Source organism: Giraffa tippelskirchi, chromosome 4, assembly GCF_054371585.1.
Source record: "Giraffa tippelskirchi isolate mGirTip1 chromosome 4, T2T-mGirTip1v1.2.pri, whole genome shotgun sequence".
Taxonomy (NCBI): Eukaryota; Metazoa; Chordata; class Mammalia; order Artiodactyla; family Giraffidae; genus Giraffa; species Giraffa tippelskirchi.
The window spans coordinates 23,058,841-23,085,189 of NC_137278.1; the positions used below are offsets into that span (position 1 = coordinate 23,058,841).

Consider the following 26,349-nt stretch of genomic DNA (forward strand, 5'->3'; position numbering starts at 1 on the left):
TTGTACATTCCAAATAGTGTGTAAAACTATATTGAATCTAGAGCAGTTAAAGTATGATATAAAATATAAAACATTCGCTTTATTTTCTGTAGAATGTTTTAAATTACGTTTACTTAGGGTTGACTTTCCTTCTTTTAATTTGCTTAGTGCTGAACAAATGGCAAATGAACCCATATGACAGAGGATCTGCTTTTGGTAAGTGGAGAGATTTTAGCAACATATTTATAATTCAAAAACTTGTTTTTAATGCAATGCTGAGGAAAGATCAAGAATCCTTATAAACTGATAAGGGGTTCTTGTGTTGATGGCTGATAAAGGGTTACTTATTTTAGTAAGAAAGAGGTAAACAGCCAATAAGGAAAATGGTCGAAGTATGTGAATAGGCAGTTCACAGAAGAGCAGATCCAAATGGCAATAAACATGCAAAGGTCAAGTTTATAGGTAGTAGGGAAGTGGAATGTAAAAGTTACAGTGAATGTTTTACACCCTCTGATTAGCAAGAATCTGGAAGAGTGATACAAACGTACAAATTGGCTGCCTCTCTAAGAAGCAGTTCCGCACTATCTATTAGTATTTAAAGAATGTATATTCCTGGAAGATCAAGCTCATTGGAAAAAAATTTCCTGTATGCAAGGATATACATTCAGAGCTGTTGGATGCAACATTATTTGTAATGATAAAAACTACCAGCAAAGCAAATGCTGCTGCCAGAATAGTAAACAAAGATTAGGGTGTATCCATGGACTTTCGTGTAGCCATTAGGAAGAACAAGTCAGAACTGTAGCGTTGACTTGGAGGAATTTTCCCCAGGAGTCAGTGAGGAAGAAAATCAGGATATAGAGAAAGGTAGAGGGAGCCTGAGGACTCATGACAAAAACAAGCAGCCCCAGTGCTGCTCTCCACCACGTGGTATCTAGTTTATATCAAAGCTTATTTACGTATGTACGCATAAAGAATTTTAAATACAAAAATTTTTAGGATTTACCATTGTCAGAGAACTTTTTAAAAATTCAGAATAAGAGACACAGATGCATAGAACAATTTTATGGACTCTGAGGGAGAAGGTGAGGGTGGGACGTTCTGGGAGAATAGCATTGAAACATGTATATTATCATATGTGAAACAGAACACCATTCCATGTTCGATGCATGAGACAAGGGCTCAGGGCCGGGGCAATGGGATGACCCAGAGGGATGGGATGGGGAGGGAGGTGGGTGGGGGGTCCAGGAAGGGGAACACATGTAAACCCATGGCTGATTCATGTCAATGTATGGCAAAAACTATTACAATATTATAAAGTAATTAGCCCCCAACTAAAATAAATAAATTTATAAAAAAAAAAAAATTCAGAGGTTTATATGATGTACTCATGAGAATTTATACTTTGAATAAATAATGTAGTTTCTGATAAGTGAAGGAAAATGTGTGATGAGGTGCTTTTTCAAAAAGTTTCTTCTGTAGTCAGGTGCCAGATATGATTTGCAAGCCCAAACCAGGACAAAAGTTGCAGTTGCTAGTACAGATGAAGGCCAAATGCTTTACTTAAAGCCGAAAAGCACCAATTAGTGCTGTGACTGACTGTGATATATAATATAGAACTTCATGTTTGGGAGTCCTGTATTAGCAAATAACAGCCACAGGGTTATTGATTCAGACTTCCTGCTTTCCCTTTGTGATTGCTGGATCCACAGATTAGGGAACAAGCTAGGGATAGTTTCTCTTTTCCTTTTAGTGTAGCATTTATTCAGACTCTAATTTCAGCATAAAATCAGAGCAACAAGTGTCTTCCTTAGTATCCATTTCTTTAAGGGACTCTAGAGAATAGTTGTCTAAATATGTGTTGGTGGTGCAGCTGGCGTTAGTGCAAGTCAGATTAGGTACTGTGTTGATTCCTTTTTGTTGTGGTAAAATGCTGTCCAGGTCAACAGGTCACAGTAAAGAAACTAGTCCCCGACCTATGGCATAGCCCTCCAGGGGTTGAATGGGGGCAGTTACTCACACAGAAGATGCTGCTGTCCTTCAGGAATCAGCAGCTCTTAGTCCCTGGAACATTGCAACAAGCGAAAATTTATCTTATTAGTGAGACTGAATGATACTTATTTCAGAGTGCGTGATTTACATCATCTGTACTGACATGGTTTTCTGTGTTTTTCTCAAATCCAGCAATTGGGTCAGATGGTCTTTGTTGTCAGAGCAGAGAAGTAAAGGAATGGCATGGATGCAGAGCCACCAAAGGCTTAACGAAAGGTATTAAACGACATTTGTGCTCGTACAAACTTTTGGGGAGATGTATTAGTACATGAACTTTCTTTCAAGTAGCTTTAAAGTGAGGATCGGAAAAGATTTTTAATGTTGCAAAAAGATCACAAGTCTTCATCTGGAACATATAAAATGTAATTCAGAAACAGTGGATAAGTGTTGTTCAGCTGCTCAGTAGCATCTAAGTCTTTGTGACCCCGTGGACTGCAGTACGCCAGTCTTCCCTGCCCTTCACTCTCTTCTGGAGTTTGCTCAGATTCATGTCTAAATGGAAAAGTGGCTGCATGGTAAATGAATCATATGTGTACGATTTATGTAAATCTCAAAAGTATTTCACCCCTGTAGGGAAGCACTACTATGAGGTATCCTGTCATGACCAAGGGTTGTGCAGAGTTGGGTGGTCTTCCATGCAGGCGTCTCTAGACCTTGGTAAGTGTTTCTGAAATAAACTGAGTTTATTGATTTGTTTTTGTGAATTTTTAACGTTTTGTTTTAGTGAGGAGTGAAATAATAAACTTAACCATACAAAGTTTATATTTCAGTTCAGTTCAGTTCAGTCGCTCAGTCGTGTCCAACTCTTTGCGACCCCATGAATCGCAGCACGCTAGACCTCCCTGTCCATCACCAACTCCCGGAGTTTACCCAAACCCATGTCCATCGAGTCGGTGATGCCATCCAGCCATCTCATCCTCTGTCGTCCCCTTCTCCTCCTGCCCCCAATCCTTCACAGCATAGGGTCTTTTCCAATGAGTCAACTCATCGCATGAGGTGGCCAAAGTATCGGAGTTTCAGTTTCAACATCAGTCCTTCCAATGAACACCCAGGACTGATCTCCTTTAGGATGGAGTGGTTGGATCTCCTTGCAGTCCAAGGGACTCTCAAGAGTCTTCTCCAACACCACAGTTCAAAAGCATCAATTCTTCGGCGCTCAGCTTTCTTTACTGTCCAACTCTCACATCCATACATGACTACTGGAAAAACCATAGCCTTAACTAGATGGACCTTTGTTGGCAGAGTAATGTCTCTGCTTTTCAATATGCTATCTTGGTTGGTCATAACCTTCCTTCCAAGGAGTAAGTGTCTTTTAATTTCATGGCTGCAATCACCATCAGCAGTGATTTTGGAGCCCAAAAAAATAAAGTCTAACACTGTTTGCACTGTTCCCCCATCTATTTCCCATGAAGTGATGGGACTAAATGCCATGATCTTAGTTTTCTGAATGTTGAGCTTTAAGCCAACTTTTTCACTCTCCTCTTTCACTTTCATCAAGAGGCTCTTTAGTTCTTCTTCACTTTCTGCCATAAGGGTGGTGTCATCTGCATATCTGAGGTTATAGAAAGTTTATATTTAGAGACATAGAAATAATATTATTTACCTGTTCCCTGCCTGATTCCAAGAAAGATTTGAAGTCCCTGCAAAATAGATATTGTAATATCATAAAATCAGGAGGAATAATGTTGAGGGTAAGAGTAAAGTCAGTAAAGTTAGTCTGCGTTAATACATACCACACAATACTTGTAGACGCTTCAAATTATCTTCAGCTTGTAAGCTGCTTTTATGGTGCTTTTTGCTTTATACTTTTTCTTCCCACATTTATAAAATACTTTTAAAATCTAGGTACTGACAAGTTTGGATTTGGCTTTGGTGGAACAGGGAAGAAATCCCACAACAAGCAGTTTGATAATTATGGAGAGGTAAGTTGTTTTTAATGACTCAATCATAGCTTAGTATGTTTTCTTGCATACTTGATCACTCATGACATGACTAAAGGTATAGAAATGATTGTCAAGTTCAAGTGAATTTTCTGAACACTTTCCACAGAAAGTTCAGTTTGGAACTACAGTGAAGAAATGATACAAAATGAAAAAACTGCTTTTCATTTATACCATTCATTAGCCCCTCCATAGTTTCTTTGTGTTCACCCCATTTTGATTTGGGCTTTGACTTTAATACTTGTGGTGTTTATTTCTTCTTCTGAATTATGTTATATCTAAATACACTTGTTCTGGTAACCTGTGTCTGTAGTAATGTGAATGAGCCTTAATATCATGAGGATTCTAAGAAGCATTGTCCGATGCTTCTATTATTATATGTGATGTGCTAGAATAGGCATTTTTAACATCTGCATTAGAATTTTGAGTAATTATTATGCAATGCTAGCACTTTTGGATGTAGCTATGTTTGAACTTTTAACCTTATTTTCAATTTTGCTTTTTATTAACAGTACTTGGCTTTCTGGTTTTCTAGGAATTCACTATGCATGATACCATTGGATGTTACCTAGATATAGATAAAGGGCATGTCAAATTCTCCAAAAACGGTAAGCTTTCTATGGGTTGTTTTGTTAGAGAATATATATGATATTCAGTATTCGTGATTTTTAAAATTCCCTGTCTTCAGTCCTGTTTCCCTTCCTCCTTACCTTTCTTTTAGACAAATGCTTACTGAACATTTGCCATGTGTCAGGCACACTGGTAGGTTCTGGAGACGCAGCAGAAAAGGGAGTAGACAAATTTATGTGCAGTTTTGTGGGCTTTACCTACTGGTGGGGGGAGGCAGACAAATCTGTGATGTGTTAGGAGAGAACAATGGGCACTGGAAGGGTATGCAAGTCTGGGTGAGGGAATGAAAAGTGATGGTCTGGGGTTGGTCAGAGGAGCCTTCTCAGAAGGTGGTATTAGGCAGCACAGTTAATGCCAGAACCAGGAGGAGGAACGTCAGTATAAACAGGCTGGTAGATTTGACGGTGTGAGCATGTGGAGGTCCTTTTCTGGTTGTTTCGATTCATTTTCTGTCTCTTTCTCTCTCTCTTTTTTTTTAAAGGCAAAGACCTTGGTCTGGCATTTGAAATACCGCCGCATATGAAGAACCAAGCCCTGTTTCCTGCCTGTGTTTTGAAGGTAATTAGAGATGTGTTGCTGTGACTGTAAGCTGCTTTGATCGTCATCGTTTCACCCTGGTTAGTTTGCTCTTAGGCTCATAGTGACCGTTTTCTCCTTTATTCAACGCTAGAACGCGGAGCTCAAATTTAACTTCGGGGAAGAAGAATTCAAGTTTCCACCGAAAGATGGTTTTGTTGCCCTTTCCAAGGCGCCAGAGAGTTTCGTTGTCAAGTCGCAGCACACAGGTAGGTACTGCACCCGAGGGGGTGAGGGTTTCAAGAAGGGGATGTGGTGAGAACTCCAGTGACTGAGGCTTCTTGCAGTGAGGTCCAGGTTCTCCCCTGGCTGGTTTAGTCTCTGATGTTTTTTGAACATGTCAGTAAAATTCAGGGTCAGAACCCAATTCATAAACTCCCAAGTATTGGTTTCAGGCCGGGCATTTGGGGGAAACTGATCATAATGATGATGATGGTATCTAGGGTTTACAGGGTGTGTGCTTATTAAATGCCATGGCGCTGTGTTAGGTGTCACCTGCGTTATTTAGTCTTTGCAACAACCCTGCAAGGTAGTTTTACAGACAAAGAACTTGAGGAACAGGGACTTGACCGAGGTCACAGGATAAGTAAGCGGTGGAACTAAATTCAAATACAAGCTGTCTGACTCCAGAGCTCACACTCTAACCATTGTGCTGCCTAGTCTGCTTCAGTTATTTAAGCTCAGTACGTCTCAAAGCTCATTTATCACAAAGAAAAGTGAAAGGAGAGGAAAGTGAAGTCGCTGAGTTGTGTCTGACTCTTTGCGACCCCATGGACTGTAGCATACCAGGCTCCTTGGTCCATGGGGTTTTCCAGGCAAGAGTATTGGAGTGGATTGCCATTTCCTTCTCCAGAGGATCGTTCCCACCCAGGGATCGAACCCAGGTCTCCCACGCTGCAGGCAGACGCTTTACTGTCTGAGCTACCAGGGAAGCCTATTTATTACAAAGCGTATGATCAATTAATATTGCTTGATCAATTAAAATTACTGCAGCTAGTTTTAAAGAAGCTATAGTTCATTTTAGGAACTTTGTTTTGTTCGACTACCATCTGTATTGCTTGACAGTTGTTTCTGAGATTTTGATGGTAGAATATTTGCGCTAGTCGTCTTAAAAACAGAAGTATCCTGAGGTGTACCCCAATCTCTTTCATTCTCTTTAGGTAGCGCACAGGTGGCACAAACGAAGTTTCTCCCCAACGCGCCAAAAGCGCTCATCGTCGAGCCTTCCCGAGAGTTGGCTGAACAAACTCTGAATAACGTCAAGCAGTTTAAGAAATACATCGATAATCCTAAGTTAAGGTAAAGAGTCCTCTTGTGCTTAAATGCCTGTTGTCTTTAGACCTGAGATGTTTCGGAAGAAGTGTAAAGTAGGAAAAATTGAGGGAGAAATGCAGTGTGTGTACATATGCACGTGCATGGGTGTGTAAATATATTGATTTTAATATATAGTAGCAGTTAGTTTCCATATAAAAGTCCTGTTTAAGTGAGAAAAGTTCAATTTAAAAAACGTGGTGGTGTTGTTCAGTCTCTCATTCATGTCCAACTCTTTGCAACCCCATGGACTGCAGCACGCCAGGCTTCCCTGTCCTTCACCATCTCCTGGAGTTTACTCAGACTCATGTCTGTTGAATCGGTGATGCCATCCAACCATCTCATCCCCTGTCGTCCCCTTCTCCTCCTGCCTTCACTCTTTCCCAGCGTCAGGGTCTATTCCAGTGAGTCAGCTCTTCACATCAGGTGGCCAAAGTATTTCAGCATCAGTCCTTCCAATGAATATTCAGGGTTGATTTCCTTTAGGATGGACTTGTTGATTCTCCTTGCAGTCCAAGGGACTCTCAAGAGTCTTCTGCAACACCACAGTTCGAAGGCATCAGTTCTTTGGTGCTCAGCCTTTTTTATTGTCCAGCTTTCACATCTGTACATGACTACTGGAAAAACCATAGTTTTGACCATATGGGCCTTTGTAGGCAAAGTAATGTCTCTGCTTTTTAATATGCTGTCTAGGTTTGTCATTGCTTTTCTTCCAGGGAGCAGGCGTCTGTTAATTTTATGTCTACAGTCACCTTCCACAGTGATTTTAGAGTCCAAAAAGTAAACTGAGATTTTTCCTGTGTCTCTTACATAAAGAGTCATAATTTGCAAAATAGGATCAGAGTAACAATTCACTGAAGGGTCCATTTCACTAATTTTAGCTTCATCACTTCATTTGCATAGATAATGTATCACTCTGTCTCGTGTGTTGGTAAACCTGACTTGATGAGGTTAACTCTCGCCTGTCTCACAGTGGTGACCACCTTGCCTGTGGGCCTCAGGCTGGTCGCTCTAGTTGGGGGGCTCTTTCTGCCACTGTGGGGGAGACCACAAGTCTAGTGAGCTTGGGGAGCTTCTGGCTCAGTAGCAATGCCTTTCAATTCCAGGAAAGCCAAACCATACCTTCTCAATATCAGGAAAGCCATACCATACATACATCTGTCAGTTGATTTGCCACTTGATTTTTATTAATTTTGCTTTTAATTACCTTTTCTTACTGAAATATAATTCACATTCACCATTAAAATTCACTATTTAAAGTATACAATTCAGTGGTTTTTAGTATATGGTCACGAGGTTGTGCAACCATCCCCACGATCTAACTTCAGAAACTTTGAATTATTGATGTCCCGTAGGTGCATCTTTTAAATATTAACCTGTCTTATAAGTTAAACTTATTCAGGGGTAAATTTATCCTTAGTAAAACTTTTTCGGTAAAATACTTTGTAATTTTGTCTTGAAGATTGATGCATTTCATTCTTTCAGTAACTATCTGAATACCTACCTAAGGTGTGAAGACTTAGGTTAGGGATTAGGGTAAAACTGAGAATTCATCTTTGCTTTTATAGAATTGTGTGCAGAAGTGGAGACGGAGTGGTGGGGAGAGAAACAATACAGCAGTAATGTGACAAAATGCCTTGAGGCCACAACAGAGGGTGTCACACAAAAGTTCATTTCCAGAGCACCTGCCTAGTATAAGGGGTTCGGAACTCTTCACAGGGGAGTGTTTTTGGAAGAACGTAACATGCTCATATCGGTTGATTTTTGTGCTCTAATTATGGGTAAACATTAATGTGCATCTGGACAAAGCCTGGAAGGGAAGATGGATGATAAGATCAGTTTATTTAAGATGATCAAGTGGGGTGTTTCTCACTTGAGTATTTAGTAGTATTGAACCTTTCCCTTGTTTGAAGACCCAGCTCAAATCCTGATTCTTTCTGGGAAGCTAATGTATCGGTACCAGCCCAGTCCTTTCTCCCTCCTTGGAGACGACTGACTGCATTTGCCTCCCTTTAATCCGTACACACTGTCATGTTAGCGTTCCTGGTCTTAAATGTGCATAATTTTACTTGTCCCAGCTCAGTTTTACACTCCTTAAGGCAGGGGCTGGTCTTTTACATTCCTCAGCCCTGTAGTGCTCTGCTCACAAGCATAGACTGTTACATGTATGTGTAAGTTTCCTCTGCTAAATTTGTAGACATAAATACATCTGATTAGAAAGGTAGATAAGAGTAAAGTTTTGTAAAAGAAATGATGGATTTAGGACCGTAGTTACTGAACCCGGAAGTTAAGGACCTTATTTGAAACTACAAATTTACTGATCTCTCCTCTGGGTATACGGAATCAGATTTCCAGGAAATAAGAATTAGAGCTCTTTCCTTTGTTTGTTTTTTAAGGAAGAATGGCATGTCTTCCAGGTGATTCTTAAGTAGCCGGTTTGGCATCTGGTGTTAGCAGATTTAGGAAACATAATGGCTCTAGAGTGGTAGGTGGTTAGGGACATGCTAAGGTAATAGACTGCACAGGCTAGAAGGCTTTTTGGTTTTTCGTTTTTACTGTCTGAATTGCTTAAGATGGCAGAAGGCAACCATAAAGCCATTTTTTTAATCTGCAGTAGAATTTGAGACTCAAGTGTTGACACCTTCTCTGTATTTTCTGGTATTTTTTAAATGATTAAAAGTTGTCTGGCCGACTCAGGAAGTAATTTTGTAGGCTATTTATAAAAAAGAGGCAATCTTTTTGTGAATAGCTGTAGTGAGCTATGGGCTTCCCAGGTGGCTCAGTGGTAAAGAATCGCCTGCCAATGCAGGAGATGCAGGTTCAATCCCTGGTTGGAAAGATCCCCTGGAGGAGGAAATGGCAACACACTCCAGTATTCTTGCCTGGGAAATCCCAAGGACAGAGGAGCCTGACAGGCTACAGTCTATGGGGTTGGACACAGCAGAGCTACTGAGCATGCACATAATGAGATATAATTCACATATCATACAATTCACTTTTTAAAATGTGCAGATTATTTTAACTTCTCTTATATTCACACAGTTGTGCAACCACCAAAGCCAATTTTAGGACATTTTCATCACCCTCGAAAGAAATGCTGCCTATTAGCAGTCACTCCTATTTCCCTCTAACCTTCCTGTCCTTGGGCAGCCACTGATTTCCATCTATCGATTGCCTGTTTGGACATCTTATTATATATAAAAGAAATTAAATAATATGTGCTTTTTTTGGATTGGCCTCTCTCATGTATCGTAACGTCTGTAAGGTTCATCAGTGTTATAGTTCATCAGTATTAGTACTTAATTCCTTTTTATTTCCAAGAAGTATTCCATTGTATGCATATACCACATTTTTAATTAATCCATTCATTGCTTCATGGATGTTTGTGTTGTTTCCACTTTTTGGTTACTGTGCTGTGAACATTAGTGTGCAGAGTCTTGTGTGGACACACATTTCCGTTTCTCCTGGGTATATGCCCAGGAGTGGAACTGCTGGCTCATGTAGTAGCTTCATGTTTAACATCTTCAGGTGCTCCTGACTGTTTTCCGAAGGTACAGCACTATTCGGCATTCCTACTAGTAACGTGTGAGCGTTCCAGTTTCTCCACATCCTCTCCTTTTTATCTGTCTTTACAGTTATAGCCTTCCTAATGGGTGTGCAGTGGTACCTAACTGTGGTTTTGGTTTGAATTTCCCTAATAGCTAATCTTGTTGAACATCTTTTCATGTGCTTACCAGCCATTTGTAGTGTCCATTCAGATCCTTTGCCCATTTTTCAGTTGGGTTATTTGTTTTTTTATTATTGAGTTGTAAGATATATATAAGATATATATATAAGATATATGTAGTATTATGGTTAGAGATATATAATTTGCATGTGTTTTCTCTCATTCTGTGGGCTTTTTCACTCTCTGGGTAGTGTCCTTTGAAGTATAAAAGTGTTTAATATTGATGAAGTCAAGTTTATTTTTTCATTTGTTGCTTGTTTGCTTGTTTATTTTTTTTGGTGTTGTAAGGGTCTGTGCCTAACCTAAGATCATGAAAATTTGCATTTTTTCCCCAAGAATTTTCTAGGTTTAGATCTTACATCCGTGTTTAGCTCTGTGATTCATTCTGCATTAATTTTTGTGTGTGCCTGAGAACGAGGTTTAACTTCATTCTTTCGCTCGTGCATATCCATTTGTTCTAGCTCCGTTTGTTGAAAAGACTATTCTTTCCCCGCATTGATTTAATAATCTTGGCATAAGGCAGTGTTTTAATCTAAACATATTTTTGGAAGTAGTATTATCTGGAATGAGAAAAATTCAAACACAAAAGGATATTCTGTGAAAAGTCTCCTTTCACCCCATCCCCCAGTTTTTAGTTACTGACCTGGAGGCAACTTTTAAGAATCTATATGAGTGTACATTTTATACACATACAACCACATGTGTCTATAAAGGTTGACTGAAATCTGATTTTGGGGCACCTGTAGTTATCCTAATATAGGAAGATGCATGGACGAGGACTGCTGTTTTCTGGGTTCCAGGGTTTCACATTCTCCTCACTTTACCATTCATTAACATTTTATTAGCTTCTGAAAATGAAAGGCCTGTTCCTTTCCTTCTCTAGACTTTTATTACAGATTCTTTCTCAGTTATTCAATTTGAATATGCACCTCCCCAAAATTGGAAAAAAAAAAATATAAAGCAGGTAATCTTTCTCTACATTATTATTCTGGTATTCATTCATTTCAGGGAGCTTCTGATAATTGGAGGTGTCGCAGCACGGGATCAGCTCTCTGTTTTGGATAATGGGGTAAGTTGTACTTTTAAAGTAGCATTATGTGTTGTCATTTTGACAATATAGTTCTGTTGTGTTTCAAGAAAAATGAGGCTGAAATGAAAACAAGATCACAAGAGTATATGTATGTTCAAAAACATCTTTTCCCAAAAGTATACAGTGCAGCAGTCTCTTCCAAACACCTTGTGCCAAAATTCCAACATACATGAATTCTTTTGGTTTATCTTTTGAGCACCTGAAAATTCCTTCCCATTTTCATGCATTAAAGAGTCATTTCCTCTGGGGATAGCTGAGAAAGAGGAAACTGGAGTGAAAAATAGAAATGGAGATAGGTGGATTACAGAGAAGGTAAAAGTATTAGCAGTGATCCTTGGAGGCTGAGGGGTGGTGAGGTGGTGGTTCCAGTGGGAGGGAGACGAGTTCAGGTCTGTCTTAAAGGCTGTACAGTTACCAAGGACGAAGCTAGGACCGTGAGTCTCCTTACTGGGGAGGACTTCTGGGAAACTGAATTGTTCATCCATTCAAATACAGGTAGAACTTCATAAAATATTTTGTATATATGAGGTAACTTTCTCCTTACAAAGTTCTCTTCCATTCCTTTCCTGAATATTTTATCATTTAATTTAAACAGCATGATACTGAGTCATGGTGAGCAAATATGCTCTCCCTCCAATGCCTTGGTGCTGCTGTCAAATGAAATTTTATGCTGAATGGTTTTGATTTGACCTGGTATAGCATATTAGAGGCAAGGAATCATATTACTGTACTTAATACTATTCTAAGATAGTAATATTGCTTTGATATGTTCTTACTTGATGGGTCATGTTTTAGTGGTTATAAGAAAGATTTAATATGTTCATTCCCTATCTTAGTTCCTCACATCCAAATTTATTTTCCCCATAAGTGATTTTCTTATATTTTCCAGCTACAGAAGCTTTTAGGGAATTAATCTGCTTTTGCCAGTTAGATCTAAAATTTGGTACTGACTGCAGCTGATGGCAAAGTAAAGGCAGTGTTATTCCACAGCTTTCTTGTTAGGACTCAGTTCCTTTCTACTTAGAGAATTTGTAATATATTCTCTTTCTGCTCTTCTTTCCATCTTACCTTCTTGGCCTCTATTATCTCCCACTGCCCTCTGGCTCTCCCTCAGCCCTGTTTTCTGTCTTACGCTGGGGTCAGAAGTCAGCTCTGGAGTCGGAGTATAGAACTATTTAATTTATAAAATTTCTTGAAGTTGCAGAATTATGCAACGTATGCAGTTAGACTTGAAGAAGTGCTTGGTGCTCTTATCTAAGTTATATAAATATTTCTTGCAGGCTTTTCCAATTTGACTTTTTTTAAACCTGAGAGACCTAGTGTCTGTTTTCACGCTGACTACCTACTGAAATTGAGGAGGGAGTAAACTTGCATGGTGGGTTAGCATCCTTTGTAAAGAGACGTTACACATAGAAGCAGAGTGGTATTGTATTCACTGCTGTGTATATAGCACAGTACTTGGCACACAGTACATTGTTTTAATACGTTGAAGGGTTTTATCTCCATATTTTCAGACAGTATTTTCTAGATTGAGCTAAGACTTGATTATAGTTATCAACCCAGTTGAAACAGTAGCTTCAGAAATGTCTTTCATTTTTTATGGGGCGATAAATGCCTTCTACTGGATCAAATTAAAAGTCTTTTCATTTTCAGCACAGTACTGTCAGTTTTTCAGGGGGTGAAATATTGAAGTAATGAGACTACAGTGATAAATTTGTTTGGAGATGGTTACGTTTTAATCTGGAGTGGAGAAAACAAATGAAAAACAATAGAAATTATTTTTTATCCCTGTTGGTAAAGAGGATAAGTTTTGAATTGTCTTAATTTATTGAATGAGTCTGTATAATACCGTATTGTGTTCACACACATACATTCATGTACACACTTTAAAAATACTTACCCCTTTTGAGTACTTTCTAGAAATGGACCAGGCTCTGTTAAATGCATTCTACACATTTTCTTATGCAGTTCCAACAGGGCCCCTTGTGATGGTCCTTTTCTCCATTTTTACAGATTAGGAAAAGGACTTATACCAAATATTAAGTAATTTGCCCCAGATCTTACAACTCACAGGTAGAGCTTACTTCAAAGCCCATGTTTCTTTTCACTGTACCATGGACTTGATTAAAAGGTGTGTGTGTGAAAATGTAAAATGTTGATCATTTGTACTGGTGTAGGGGCTTATTATACTGTTCCCTTTGTAGATGCTTGAAAATTTTTTTAATAAAAATCTAAATGAAACTTGTCCTTAGTTGAATTGACAGGTGGATTTTTTTTACCACTAGTGCCACCTGGAAATGAGAAAATGGAAACTAGGAGAGATTAAATTAGTTAAGGCGCAGTGGATCATAGTGGAGCTGGGGTTTGGATCCTCGTTTAATTTCAGAGTTGCTATAATTAGACTGTATAAAACAGTTAAAAATGTTAAAATCAGTTGCCAAAGTCGTCACACTGATTTCAAACCAGATACGAATTTAACATTTCAGCATTATCTAGAACTCCCCATTTTTGCAGATTTGTAGTTGACTGTGACTACTTCAGTATGCACGTTTTTATTGTAAGTAGGCCGTTGTTGGTTGCTATTCTGAGGTGATTGCGATAGTCCTTTAAGTTTCATAAGGTGCTGTTTTGGTGTATTTTTTAGGTGGATATTGTCGTTGGCACTCCAGGAAGACTGGATGATCTGGTGTCGACAGGAAAGCTGAACTTATCCCAAGTTAGATTCCTGGTCCTGGATGAAGCTGTATGTTAAAATCTACTCATGCTTTAAAAGAAAATTATTTTTTTTTTTTGCTTATGTTTTTGGAGATAAAATATGTGACTTGAAGAAAAAATGCAATTCAATCATGATCCTGATACTGAGAGAGAAATATTGTTACCAGTTTGGTGTATTTCCATTCACTCCTTATATTTGTAGTAAAGACTATTTTATGCAGTTGTAGTAAGGCTATGTGGAATCTGAGAAATCTTTTTTTTTTAATATGGTATATAAGTATTTCATGTCATTATTTATGAATAGTTGTTAAAGGCTGCCTAATGGTCTCTTACATGCATACTTCATGGTTTATTTAACCACCCTCATTATTAGATATGTAAGTTTGTTTTCTACTCCAAATAATTATCTTGTTTGTACATACTTTTCTGTTTTTTTAACATATTTCAAATTGCATTAATATCTTTTGGGCTCTTGAGATATACTTCCAAATTATTTTCAAGATGAAGTAGCTTTTCAACATTGAAGGTTTTTGTTTTTTCATGTTAAAGTCGTATTCTTAAGGAGATGTGGTGGGAGCTATTAACCCTCATGTTCATTTTAGAATACCAGAGTATGATTTTTGAGTTATAAATTATCAGGTATTTTTCATATTATAGTCACATGGGCTTTAAAGTTGAATTTATAACTTGTCTTTCAGTATTTAATAGAAAATAATCGTTTTGAAAGTATGGAGATATGTATGAGTTAGTTTCCATGTCTTTTATTTTGCAATTGATTTAGAAAAGAAAGATTTAGATACTGGTTTAAAACCTAATGCTTTTCTTTGCTTCTCCTATAGGATGGGCTTCTTTCTCAAGGTTACTCCGATTTTATCAATAGGATTCACAATCAGATTCCTCAGATTACCTCTGATGGAAAAAGACTTCAGGTATACAATAGCTAATGCATTTGCAAATACATGTAGACATTTGTTGTGTATTAATGCTTACTTTTTTGTTACATTCACGTTTTAGTGTCTTCTGGTTAAGTTAACTACTATATAAAACATTTTCTTTCTTACCTGATTAAATAGTATGCACAAAGGAAACAGTCTGCTTTTAGAAATAAGGTGAAGGGAATTGGAGGACATTACTTAAGTGTAACAGAAGACTATAAGTAAAAAATTCTTAGGTTTTTTTCCCCTTTTCTACAGAGAGTGTAGGGTTTATATTCAAGATTCTGAGCACTCCTTCCTTTTTGAAGGAAAAATGTCTTGAGCTGTTGAAAAACGGTTGCTTCCTTAGTAATTATTTCTTAAAATATTACTCTTTCTCATTCTGTTTTCTTAGGAAGAATTCTAGAGGTAGAAACTTTTAGGAGGAGATAAATAGTACCTTATGATTTTAGGTTTTTAAAAACCTTTTCATTCATCTTAGTTTTTGTAGGGCCTTGAGGACTAGGTGGTGTGATTTCTGTGGCAGTGAGGGGACTGGAGCTCAGAGATTAACCCACCCAAAGTCACATCACTAGTTGTTGCTGCAGAGTCAGGTATTGAGCTAGTGTTAGATTCCAGGCCTAGTCAACCTCGCGCCCCATGTCTGTATTCATATGCTAGATTCATTATTGTCACTCTGAAGTAAAAGTTTATCTAAATACTATTTTTTTCTATTCTTAGGTGATTGTGTGCTCAGCCACTTTGCATTCTTTTGATGTGAAGAAATTGTCTGAGAAGATCATGCACTTTCCCACCTGGGTCGATTTGAAAGGAGAAGATTCCGTTCCAGATACTGTCCACCATGTTGTTGTCCCAGTGAACCCCAAAACTGACAGACTCTGGGAAAGGCTTGGGAAAAGCCACATTAGGGTAAGGACTCTGCAATGTTCACATTTGTATAGCGTGAAGCATTCATAAACGAGTGTAACCTTGAACTCTCTGCAATGCTTAAAGCAACCAGACATTGGACTTTTGAGAAGTTTGGCATATTGCCAGAAAAGTTTAGGTCTATCAGGTATGGAATAAATGATGGGCTCATGCTTTACTTTTTTCTACATATAAAGCTACTTTTGTGAGCCATCTTCCTTGTTATAATTTTTATAAATACATAGGATTGCCTGTGTAACTTCTTACTCAATAGTTTCCTTTTTTAATAGTATTTTATTCTTCTTGATATGCCTTATTTTCCTAAATACCAATTTCCTGAGTCCATCGTCTCACTTAGTTCACTGTTGTTAGATTTATATTAATATAATAAGGGTATGCTTACAGTAAATACACAGTGTTCTAAAAACCACCCTTGTATTTTTATTATTACATTTAAAATTGATTAGCCTTAGACCTATAATTAATAAGAGTTTTTCTGAATCTGAAGAATGGTCATGCCTATAGATGATAAATACGTATGTCTGAAATGGAATCTAAAGTTAGATCCAGTTCTCCCTTTAAAAAAAGACACCTGTTCTGAATCATCACTTAACCCTTCCCCACTTCTTTTTTATCCTTTTCTTTTGATAGACTGATGAAGTTCATGCAAAAGATAACACAAGACCCGGTGCTAACAGTCCCGGTAAGTTAGAAGAATCAATAAAAATGTGTGGGGAAAGATTTGAATTGATCTGCTTTGCTGATTTCTGCTCTGTCTACTCTCATGAAGGAACAGGAAATATGAAAATAGAAAGAACTGGGGGAAAGCTCATACAATCAGTTTGTAGAACTATTAATCACTGAATTTAAGATATTAGTCTCCTGGCATATAAAATACAAATATTTTGGATTATAGAAGTCTGATTTTTCCAGGAAACCAGTGAACTTCTCTGGCTACAGGTTGTATTTTTAGCCCTGAATTCCAAGAGAAATTACATGTAGATTCTTCCTGTTTGGCAATTGAGTAACAAAGTGACGTCGTTAGGTACAACCCTGTGCAAGACACAGAAATGATCCTTAGATGGGTTTCTGATTCTTTTGTGTGTGTGATAAAATAGGCATAACATAAAATTTACCATTTTAATCATTTTAAAGTGTAGAGTTCAATAGCATTGAGTCCATTCCTGCTATGTAACCATCGCCACCATCCATCCCCAGCACTTCTTCACCTTCCCATACTGAAACTCCATATCATTAAACATTTTATCAATTTTTAAAAAGCCTAAAATTAAATTCTGATTTAATAAAGATAGTTCCATGTAGAATTGAGATAGTTTGTACGAGGTGTATAATATTCAAGGATACATGAAGATAATAGCATGAAACTAAGGATTGTTGTTGTTGTTCAGTCGCTAACTTGTGTCCGACTCTTTGTGGCCCATGGACTGCAGCACACCAGGCTCTTCCGTCCTCCACTGTCTCCCAAAGTTTGCTCAATTTCATGTCCATTGAGTCGATGATAGAAGGATCGTGCTTCAAGAACAGAACCTAAAAAGAGATCTGAAACCCATTAGGCCACGTGTCTGGTGTCCTATGTTTCAGGTGGATCATTGGCAAGGGTTAGACTGCATTTTGTTCATGGTTGAATTCAGTGGTAGATTTTGGCAGATATCTAAAAGGTCAGTTATCTGAAATTTGATTAAAGAGGGTTCCTTTAAACTCATTTTTATGTGCAGCTCCAAATTTATAAGGTGTTTGCTCAGCTAGTATAGTTGGAGAGGAGCACACGGATAGTCAAAATAATGTATCATCCCACTGTTTGAGAATGCATTTTATAAAATAAAATTTTTTACTGCTTCATATATTTTTCTTTGTAAAAGTTTTACCTAATTTTTACTACAATTAGAGGTAATCAGAGCCACCTTAGAAATACGTTGGTTTATAGTTGTGGAGTAACTATAGCCCAGCTTCACACTGAAAAATAGACACTTGCAGGATGGCAACTGAGAAGTCACCAACTAGATTTGATGTAAAATTTTTATTTCATAGAGTGAAAAATGAACTTTCTATTGTTTAGATTGATTTAGGAAGTACCATTTATTAGTTTTTAAAGGGGTTAAAGTAATTGAGTAAACATTTACTGAGCATTTAGGGAAACTAATGGAAGGCAGAATATGATGAGTTCTTTGGTCTTTGTAAGAACAAAGCTTTGTTGTGGGTATTTCTGTTTACTTGTGTATGTGTGTGTACATGTACATTTTTATATAAGGAATGGTTATAGGTGTTTTGGTATCCCATAAACTGGCATAAAAAAGAGAAAGAAATAAATGAGCAAGTGGATTCTTCTACCATTTTATCCTATCTTTTTATTGCTTGGTTTTGTCTATAATAGTTGCATTAAAGTAGAGATTTTTAGGTGACTTAAGCTGTAAGTCTGTGTGATTATGTGTGTTCCTGACAATTTGAGATTGAAATTCTGTGTTTTTTGTTGTTGTGTTATTCAAGAGATGTGGTCTGAAGCTATTAAAATCCTGAAGGGGGAGTATGCTGTCCGAGCCATCAAGGAACACAAGATGGATCAAGCAATTATTTTCTGTAGAACCAAGATCGACTGTGACAACTTGGAGCAGTATTTTATGCAGCAAGGAGGAGGTAATAGTTCCTCCCTTGAAATAAACTGTGTTCATTTCCTCACTTATAGACTATTAGTCCCACGTTGATGCAGTATAGCATTCATGCTCAGGATTTAAAGCAGTGATGTTGGACTGTAAGTATCTGTGCTTATCTAGTACTTTTCCATATGATCAGCTCCAGGAAAAACAATGAGATGATTTCCCACATAGGTAGTTTCATTGCAGTGAAGATGAATCACAGCATTCTAAGGCCCTTATATTATTTAGAGGAATGGTGAAGTTTTGATTAATGTTGAAATTTCAAATGTAATCATTATATAATAGGATATATATCTCCTAAAGCGATAAATGAGGAAAAACTTTAATCTTAAAAAAAAGGTAAGAAAGGAAGGGGGAGCAATGAGAAAAAGCAGAGCAGTTAGAAATTACAGAGTAATAGAACTGGTGAAAAAAATCTGAGCATGTGAGTAAACTGTAGTATTTGTCAGTGGATTGAAGTCTTCTGATGAAGAGCATAGATTGTTAGACGCGTAATATATAGCTGTATACTGTTTACAGGAAACAAACCTAAAACCTGAGGACATAAGAAGATTTGAAGGAAGGGGGATGAAAAAACATATCTGTCAGCTAACACAGGAATTTAAACATTAATAGAGATGCCATAGACTTTAAGACAAAAATTGCTGAAATAAAAAAGGTCACTATGTAATAAAATACTTGCTCTACAATGAAGATACAATGATTCTAATTTTATGCTCTTTATAATTAATGTTAAATATATAAACCAACCTGAAAAAATGTTCAGTGTATAATCAGTCATTAGAGAAATGCAAAATAAAATCACACTGTAATACCACTGTACGCTCATTAGGATGACTAGATAAGGACACTCATTAGAATGACTAGATTAAAAATACTTAAAACACCAAATTTGGGTGAGGATATGGAGAAACGGGAATTCTCATACACTGTTGATGTACAGGCACTTATGTAAAGGGTCTTACAGTTTTTTATAAAATTTTACATTGCTCTCTTATGGCCTCAGTTCAGTTCCCAAGTATTGACCCAAGATAAGTGAAAACATGTATTGACGAAAGATGTGTGCAAGATGGCCTCAGCAGCTTTATTCATGATGGCCTCAGACTATACACCCGGTGGCCATTAATAAGAGAATGGCTAAACAAAATGCAAAATATTTATTCAATGAAATAGCTGGAGAAGGCAATGGCAGCCCACTCCAGTACTCTTGCCTGGAAAATCCTGTGGACGGAGGAGCCTGGTAGGCTGCAGTCCATGGGGTCTCGAAGAGTCGGACACGACTGAGCGACTTCACTTTCACTTTTCACTTTCACGCATTGGAGAAGGAAATGGCAACCCACTCCAGTGTTCTTGCCTGGAGAATCCCAGGGACGGGGGAGCCTGGTGGGCTGCCGTCTCTGGGGTCGCACAGAGTCGGACACGACTGAAGCGACTTAGCAGCAGCAGCAGCAGCAGTACTGAAGTGGCATAGGCTGCCAATAGAGACAACTATGGGTGCATCTCAGAAGCATTATGCTGACTGAAAGAATTCTTGCCCCAGTTTGTGCTGTGTGATTCCATTTGTATGACTTTCTAGAAGAGTCAAAACTAATATCTGATGGGAAAAAGTCCAGAACAGTGGTTGTTCCCAGGAAGGTGGGAGAGTGGATAGGTGGGAAAGGGCAAGAAGGTTCTTTGTGGTTGATATTCACGTTCTGTACCTTGACTGGGCTTTGGGCTGCGTAAGTTACACATTTGTCAAGAACTCAGCAAGTGTACACTTAAGATTTGTACATTTCCTCGTATGTAATTTTAACCTCCAAGAGAAAACAAAGAAACCTAAATGAATACTGTGCTCTGGTTAATGATAGGCATGCTGAACTGTGTACCGATAACTGCAATTTACATTGAAATGCATCAAAAATGTAAAAGTGAGTTGATAGAAGGATAGAAGGATAGGTATGCAGTGAAGCAAATATCGTAAATGCTAATGGTAATTTTTAGTTTATATCTTTTCCCAACACTTACTCTATTTTCAAACATATTGCAAAATTGAAAGACTTAGTGACCATTACTACTCTGGTCTGGACTGCACCGCTTTTTGTTACTGTGTCTACTTGAAGAGTTTCTTTTTAAGGACTTGCTGCCACTGCACCTGGCTCTAAAATATCACTGCTCCCTCCTGGTTTGGTACTTCTAATCTGCTTTGGCCAGGAAGGCAGATAACTAAGTTGCTTAGAATACCTTGAGGAAGGCTGGCATGTGGGCATGGCCATTTAGTAAGGACATGAACTTCATAATGCCTGTTTCGCTTCTTTCAAGAAGGATCTCTTTTGTTTACTTTTTGGTTCTTTACATGGGTTAGATGAGGTCCTGGTGTACACAGGAACCACTGCTGCAGATTGGGAGAGGTTACTTAAAATGTCCTTCAAAGCAAAGCAAATCAGTTTTAATGCTCATGGAGTTCATTTTAATGGCATTTCACCTAGGACAGAAATTGTGTCAACCATGATTTATGACAAGTTGGAGTTTAGATTTCCATGGAATTATATGGCACCATTGTAGTCTAAATATTACTGGTTTTTTGATATACTCCTAGGCATAATGTTTCCTAAGATTGACTATTGAATGTGCTTTTCACTAGGACCTGATAAAAAGGGACATCAGTTCTCATGTGTTTGTCTTCATGGTGACAGAAAGCCTCATGAGAGGAAGCAAAACTTGGAAAGATTCAAGGTACTGATATTTAGTTGACTGCATTTCCTTAATACTTAAGAGGGGGGTTGTACCTAGTTTTAAATCAATTCCAGTTAATATTATTAAAGCAATTCTTGTCCTAGAAATTTCAAAATACTTCTGCCCTGTTGGTATATCCTCATCATGGCAGGGCCTCATCATCTTTAACAGTCAGATGGTAAATTATATGTTCTCCATTGGCACAACACTGCTATGGTAAGAATTTTCAACTTAAGAAAATTTTAGTTAAATTTTTTCATAGGTATTTTTAGGAGAAGCATCACTAGATAAATCATGTCTGTGATCTTTTTTTTTTTTAATTGTACTAATACCCATAGGGAACTTAATTTGTAGATTAATTTAAGACCAATATCAGAATATGGTTTTGTAGAATTAAATATATTTTTAATGATATGCGGAAGAGTGTCCCAGTTACTTGATTGCAGCCCATGACAGGTTGTATAGCTCTTGGTGTCGATAGTAGGACTTGAGCCATTTAGAACTCAGGGTCAGTAGCCTCCACCCACAGGCTCTCTCATCCTTTATCACAGTGTTTATCCCAGTGTATAGTACAAATATTTCTCTCAGACCCCTAATATGAAAAAAGTGGCAAGTTACTGGGCTTAGGAGTTTGGATCATGATTCTACGCTGAGCGTGGTTGGTGTGGATGTTACAGCAGATCACCTGGCCTTATTTCAGCATCTGTCCCACCTCCCCCACCTCTCCATCCTGGCCTTGTCCTGGGCCGGAAGTCAGTGTGCTCTAAACCCACTCCAAGCTCTAATTGCTGTGCCTTGTGGCACAGATGACATCGGAAGGCCAGTTTGTATATTCTTGGTGAGAGTACCAGGGGCCCACCCTCCTTGGGATTTTTATCTGTTGTCCTCTAAAGTGTAACCTCAAGGTAAAATACCTAGAATTCTGAATTATTTTAGTTCAGGGTAAAGGTAATGCTTATGTTTTTACGTTTTATTCTGTCTTATCTTTCAAATTACCAGTTAGGATTTCTAAAGATAAAGCCAAATTTTTAGCAGTGGTTTAATAACCTTTATGTGAAAAAAGCAAAAATGCATCCAGTCATTGATTTATTCACCTTGAATGTCATATTTTGGCAAATGGTAAACTTAAAAATGAAAAACTTGTTCTAGTGAATAATGAACGACTGGGCCTCTAATCTGATAGTAATACATTCGTGATTAGAGATCTCATTTAGTGGAAAGATGGCATTTATGTTTATTTTTTTAGTGTACGTACTAATAAATCCCTCTCTCCTGTCTGCTCTTTTTAGAAAGGAGATGTCAGATTCTTGATTTGCACAGATGTAGCTGCCAGAGGAATTGATATCCACGGTGTTCCTTATGGTAAAAAGAAATCTTTTATGCTTGCATTTTGAATTTTAAGGAATGCAAAGGAAACTGTTTTAATATGATTCAAATGTAAAATGAAAAACATCAGATATGTTTGAAAATTTTAGGACCTTATGTCAATTGGTAACAACTTTTTATTTACAGTCATAAATGTCACCTTGCCTGATGAAAAGCAAAACTATGTCCATCGCATTGGCAGAGTAGGAAGAGCTGAAAGGTACAGCCATAATTTTGTTTTTTCCTTTTTAAGCTTCTTTGCTTGCAGAATAAAGTCTAATGAAGACTTTTAAAATCTTTCAGGATGGGTCTGGCCATTTCCCTGGTGGCAACAGAAAAAGAGAAGGTGATCTTTCTAGTGCTGTATTATATTCATTGTTTGCATTGTCATTTTAGATACTAGAAATAAAAGCAGTTTGAGTTTTCATTTATGTTGAATTCAGGCATATGGAATATAAATGAACTTTTTATGGCATCTTTTTCTCTTTATTCATTGAATAGACAACTAGTAGGATTAAGTTCAGAAAGGAACAATACAAAATGTAATTTTCCCTAAAAGCTTTCATGTAATTGTTTTCACTGAAAGCTATTTAAACCCTGTCTAGCATCCTGCCATGGTAGACTTTTTTTTTTTTTTTTGCCATGGTAGACTTTTTATGGGAGAGAGAGTCAGCTTATTATTCTGATATAAATCGATTCAGATTTACAGAATAGTTGCAGGCGTCAGAAACGCCTACAAACTCATTGCCCAAACTAGATATTGTTCATTTTGCTTTTTGCTATTTGCTGTATTTTATTCTTATGGAAAACCTTTGAACTTTGATACTGATCATGAGATAGCATTCTCCCATCCAAGTACTAACCAGGCCCAACCCTGCTTAGCTTCCGAGATCAGACAAGATCGGGCGCGTTCAGCGTGGTATGGCCGTAGACGAGATAGCATTCTCTAATACATTTTTTGTTTTTTTTTTTTAATCTGAGAATTCCTTTCTATTGACGTCTAATTGAAGTCTGTTTTAGAAAATCTTTTGGACTCCTCTCAAAAAGAACTCTTTCAGAAGACCTAGTTAGTGAGCTCCTGATGGTGGTAGTGACTGGATGACATACCATAGCTGCAGTCTATTTTTCTTATGCTTTGAGGACAGAAAATATTAAAAAAAAACAACTAGTTGAGAACAAAGATATCTAGTATGTTACATGTTAATCTATTTTTCCTTTTTTAATATAGGTTTGGTATCATGTATGTAGCAGCCGTGGGAAAGGGTGTTATAACACAAGACTCAAGGAAGATGGTGGCTGTACCATATGGTACAATGAGATGCAGGTGAGGCTCACAAAGTCTTATTAAAATTGGTAAGAATAGACTGCATTTATCTATGGAGGTTATATATCAGCTCTTGTCTGAGTTATAAGACAGAATGAGTGTTTGTTATTGTAGTTTATAAATTGTAACTTGTGAGTTCATCTCTTCAGAAATCTTACTTCCCTTTAGTCTTCCTGGCTTTAATGCTATTCAAATGCAGCTTGGGTTTGTCAAAATGAAATTTTTATATGAAAATACTTGAATTTCCTCTCCCTTTCTCAGTTGCTGTCCGAGATAGAAGAACACCTGAACTGTACCATTTCTCAGGTTGAGGCAGATATAAAAGTACCAGTAGATGAATTTGATGGGAAAGTTACCTATGGCCAGAAAAGAACTCTTGGTGGTAAGCTGTCAGTTACTTTTAATTCTATTTTACATGTGAATGTGTCCTTTCTTGAGCTTCAGTTTAAGAAGAGAGTGTTTCATTTCCTTCTGTTAATTGTATATTTTTAGCGTATTAATCATTCCCTCGTGTTACTCTCATGGCACTTTATTCATACTTGCCTTGCAGCATTTTTATTTTGTGATCTGTATGTGAGTGAAGGACAGCAGCTTAGCTGTTTCTGTTGAGGTGTTAATGTCATCAGAGTAGTTAAAAATTCATGGGACTATTAGGAAACAAGAGAATAACAATAATTTTGAACAAGTGATAACCAGGATACCATTTAATTCCCTTTGCCAATGATGCCCTTAGCTGATTCCTGAAATTTTTTAAAGATTCAAGCTAACCTGATAGTTTCTAAATCAAGGAGAAGATGATAGGGAAGGGGTTGGGAGGGGTATTGGATATTGGGACAGCTGTTAGTAAGGCCTAACCATTGATTTTAATTGATTTAATTTAACATTTTTAAAACTCACAGTTTGGGAGGTAACTTGCCCAGTAGTAAGTACATCTTTATTGCTAGGAGCAATGTTTAAATTGATATAATTGGGCCAAAGTATTGCTGACAGGTTATTTCAAGCGTGTCATTTGCATTTCTTTGTGATTTGTGTGTGTGATCCAGGTGGAAACTATAAAGGCCACGTGGATATTTTGGCTCCTACGGTTCAAGAGTTGGCTGCCCTTGAGAAGGAGGCCCAGACATCTTTCCTGCATCTTGGCTACCTTCCTAACCAGCTGTTCAGAACCTTCTGATTTTAACATACACAGAATAAGATTTGAGTAGTAAGTCTGTGGTCTTAAAACTCTAAAATAGTTGCACTGCTTCCAGGCAGCAGTATTTATAGTAACTTAAGCTATTAGTGCTAACTCTTGCATGTCAAGAAACATCAGTCTTAGGAAATCATCATAGAATGCCAAACCTAATGAAAAGAATAAATTTGATGACTGTATTTTCATGAACATTTGTGTCTTATTTTACAGTTATTTTATAATGTTTCAAGAAAGCTCTGGGTTTAGGAAGTCAAGTTTGTGTGTGTGTGTGTGTGTGTGTGTGTTTGGTAGAGGACTGTGTGGAACCACTAGTGATGGTCTTGAGGATTTTTGCAAGAAGTGGTCCTAAATGGAGACAGCCTTGAGATGCTTTTGGTTGCCTCGGTGTATGTAGAAGCTTGGAAAGAGTCATAAAAGAGAAGTGGAGGATCCCAGGGTGGAAGGACAGGTGGGGTAGTTTGGAAGCCTGAAGTTTTTATCACGAGTTAGAAGAGGTTATGCATTTTAAGGACTGACGACTGACCTGATGATGGTATCCCTAGAGGCCCATCTTCTTTTTAAGAACCTTTCTTTCCAGATGATACATTCTGTAAAGATGAAGCTATTCTGATGTCCCTCTAGGTCTTAAATGCAATTCTTGGAAATTTCCTGAAACCGTCTTACCTTTTAAAACACCAGAAGGAAAAGAGAACATTGACACAGACACAATTGAATTGCTCTTTTGTGCCTTTTGACTCTTAGCTCACAAAGTAGTTTCTTTGGGAGGATTATTCTTGCCCTAGAGATTCCATAAGAGCACACACTACTGTCATGTCTTACATGATGGTTTTCAAATATTTTAGCCCCAAAATATTTTCTTCAGAGAAACTCTTGAGTGAAATTCATTATGTAAGCAGTGGGAAACCGTTACCTAGCGTACTGAGTTACACTTGATGTGCATTGAGTATGAGGAGTCCATTCTTCCACTTGTACCTAGACCACTGCCGTGGGATTTCCTCCAACCACCGTTGCCAGTCTCGAACCGTGCAGTGGCTCCTGCTCGCTGTGTGCGTGCCCAGGAATCACTGCTTTAGAGATGAGTTTTTAGTTGACAAACGGCAAAGAAGACACTTGAGACCCAGACCACCTAAGACTGGAGCTGGAAGGGAGCTTCCTGGTCTTGCTTGTGCTCTCGTCTTGTAGGGGCAGAAGCTGTTTCTAGGAATACATGTTCACACGGT

The 26,349-nt window shown here is 37.8% G+C and overlaps 1 protein-coding gene across 6 annotated transcripts in view; it reads left to right on the forward strand.

Moving 5' to 3' along the window:
• DDX1 (DEAD-box helicase 1) overlaps nucleotides 1–25,318 on the forward strand; it is a 39,593-nt gene extending 14,275 nt beyond the window's left edge. For 3 of the 6 annotated variants that reach the window (XM_081595922.1, XM_081595923.1, XM_081595920.1), the window contains 21 exons: nucleotides 148–195; nucleotides 2,164–2,247; nucleotides 2,605–2,688; nucleotides 3,877–3,953; nucleotides 4,507–4,579; nucleotides 5,083–5,159; nucleotides 5,272–5,386; nucleotides 6,338–6,476; nucleotides 11,224–11,284; nucleotides 13,950–14,048; nucleotides 14,860–14,949; nucleotides 15,676–15,864; nucleotides 16,513–16,564; nucleotides 18,367–18,513; nucleotides 21,157–21,248; nucleotides 22,538–22,610; nucleotides 22,761–22,833; nucleotides 22,917–22,959; nucleotides 23,842–23,937; nucleotides 24,199–24,319; nucleotides 24,981–25,318. In XM_081595922.1, coding sequence (XP_081452048.1) covers nucleotides 148–195; nucleotides 2,164–2,247; nucleotides 2,605–2,688; nucleotides 3,877–3,953; nucleotides 4,507–4,579; nucleotides 5,083–5,159; nucleotides 5,272–5,386; nucleotides 6,338–6,476; nucleotides 11,224–11,284; nucleotides 13,950–14,048; nucleotides 14,860–14,949; nucleotides 15,676–15,864; nucleotides 16,513–16,564; nucleotides 18,367–18,513; nucleotides 21,157–21,248; nucleotides 22,538–22,610; nucleotides 22,761–22,833; nucleotides 22,917–22,959; nucleotides 23,842–23,937; nucleotides 24,199–24,319; nucleotides 24,981–25,111 — 1,964 coding nt within the window. In that variant the 3' untranslated portion in view covers nucleotides 25,112–25,318. Of the gene's footprint in view, nucleotides 1–92; nucleotides 196–2,163; nucleotides 2,248–2,604; nucleotides 2,689–3,876; nucleotides 3,954–4,506; nucleotides 4,580–5,082; nucleotides 5,160–5,271; nucleotides 5,387–6,337; nucleotides 6,477–11,223; nucleotides 11,285–13,949; nucleotides 14,049–14,859; nucleotides 14,950–15,675; nucleotides 15,865–16,512; nucleotides 16,565–18,366; nucleotides 18,514–21,156; nucleotides 21,249–22,537; nucleotides 22,611–22,760; nucleotides 22,834–22,916; nucleotides 22,960–23,841; nucleotides 23,938–24,198; nucleotides 24,320–24,980 lie in introns of all 6 variants that reach the window. The other 3 variants (XM_081595924.1, XM_081595921.1, XM_081595925.1) reach the window with 2 other exon arrangements.
• Nucleotides 25,319–26,349: the final 1,031 nt, after the last annotated feature.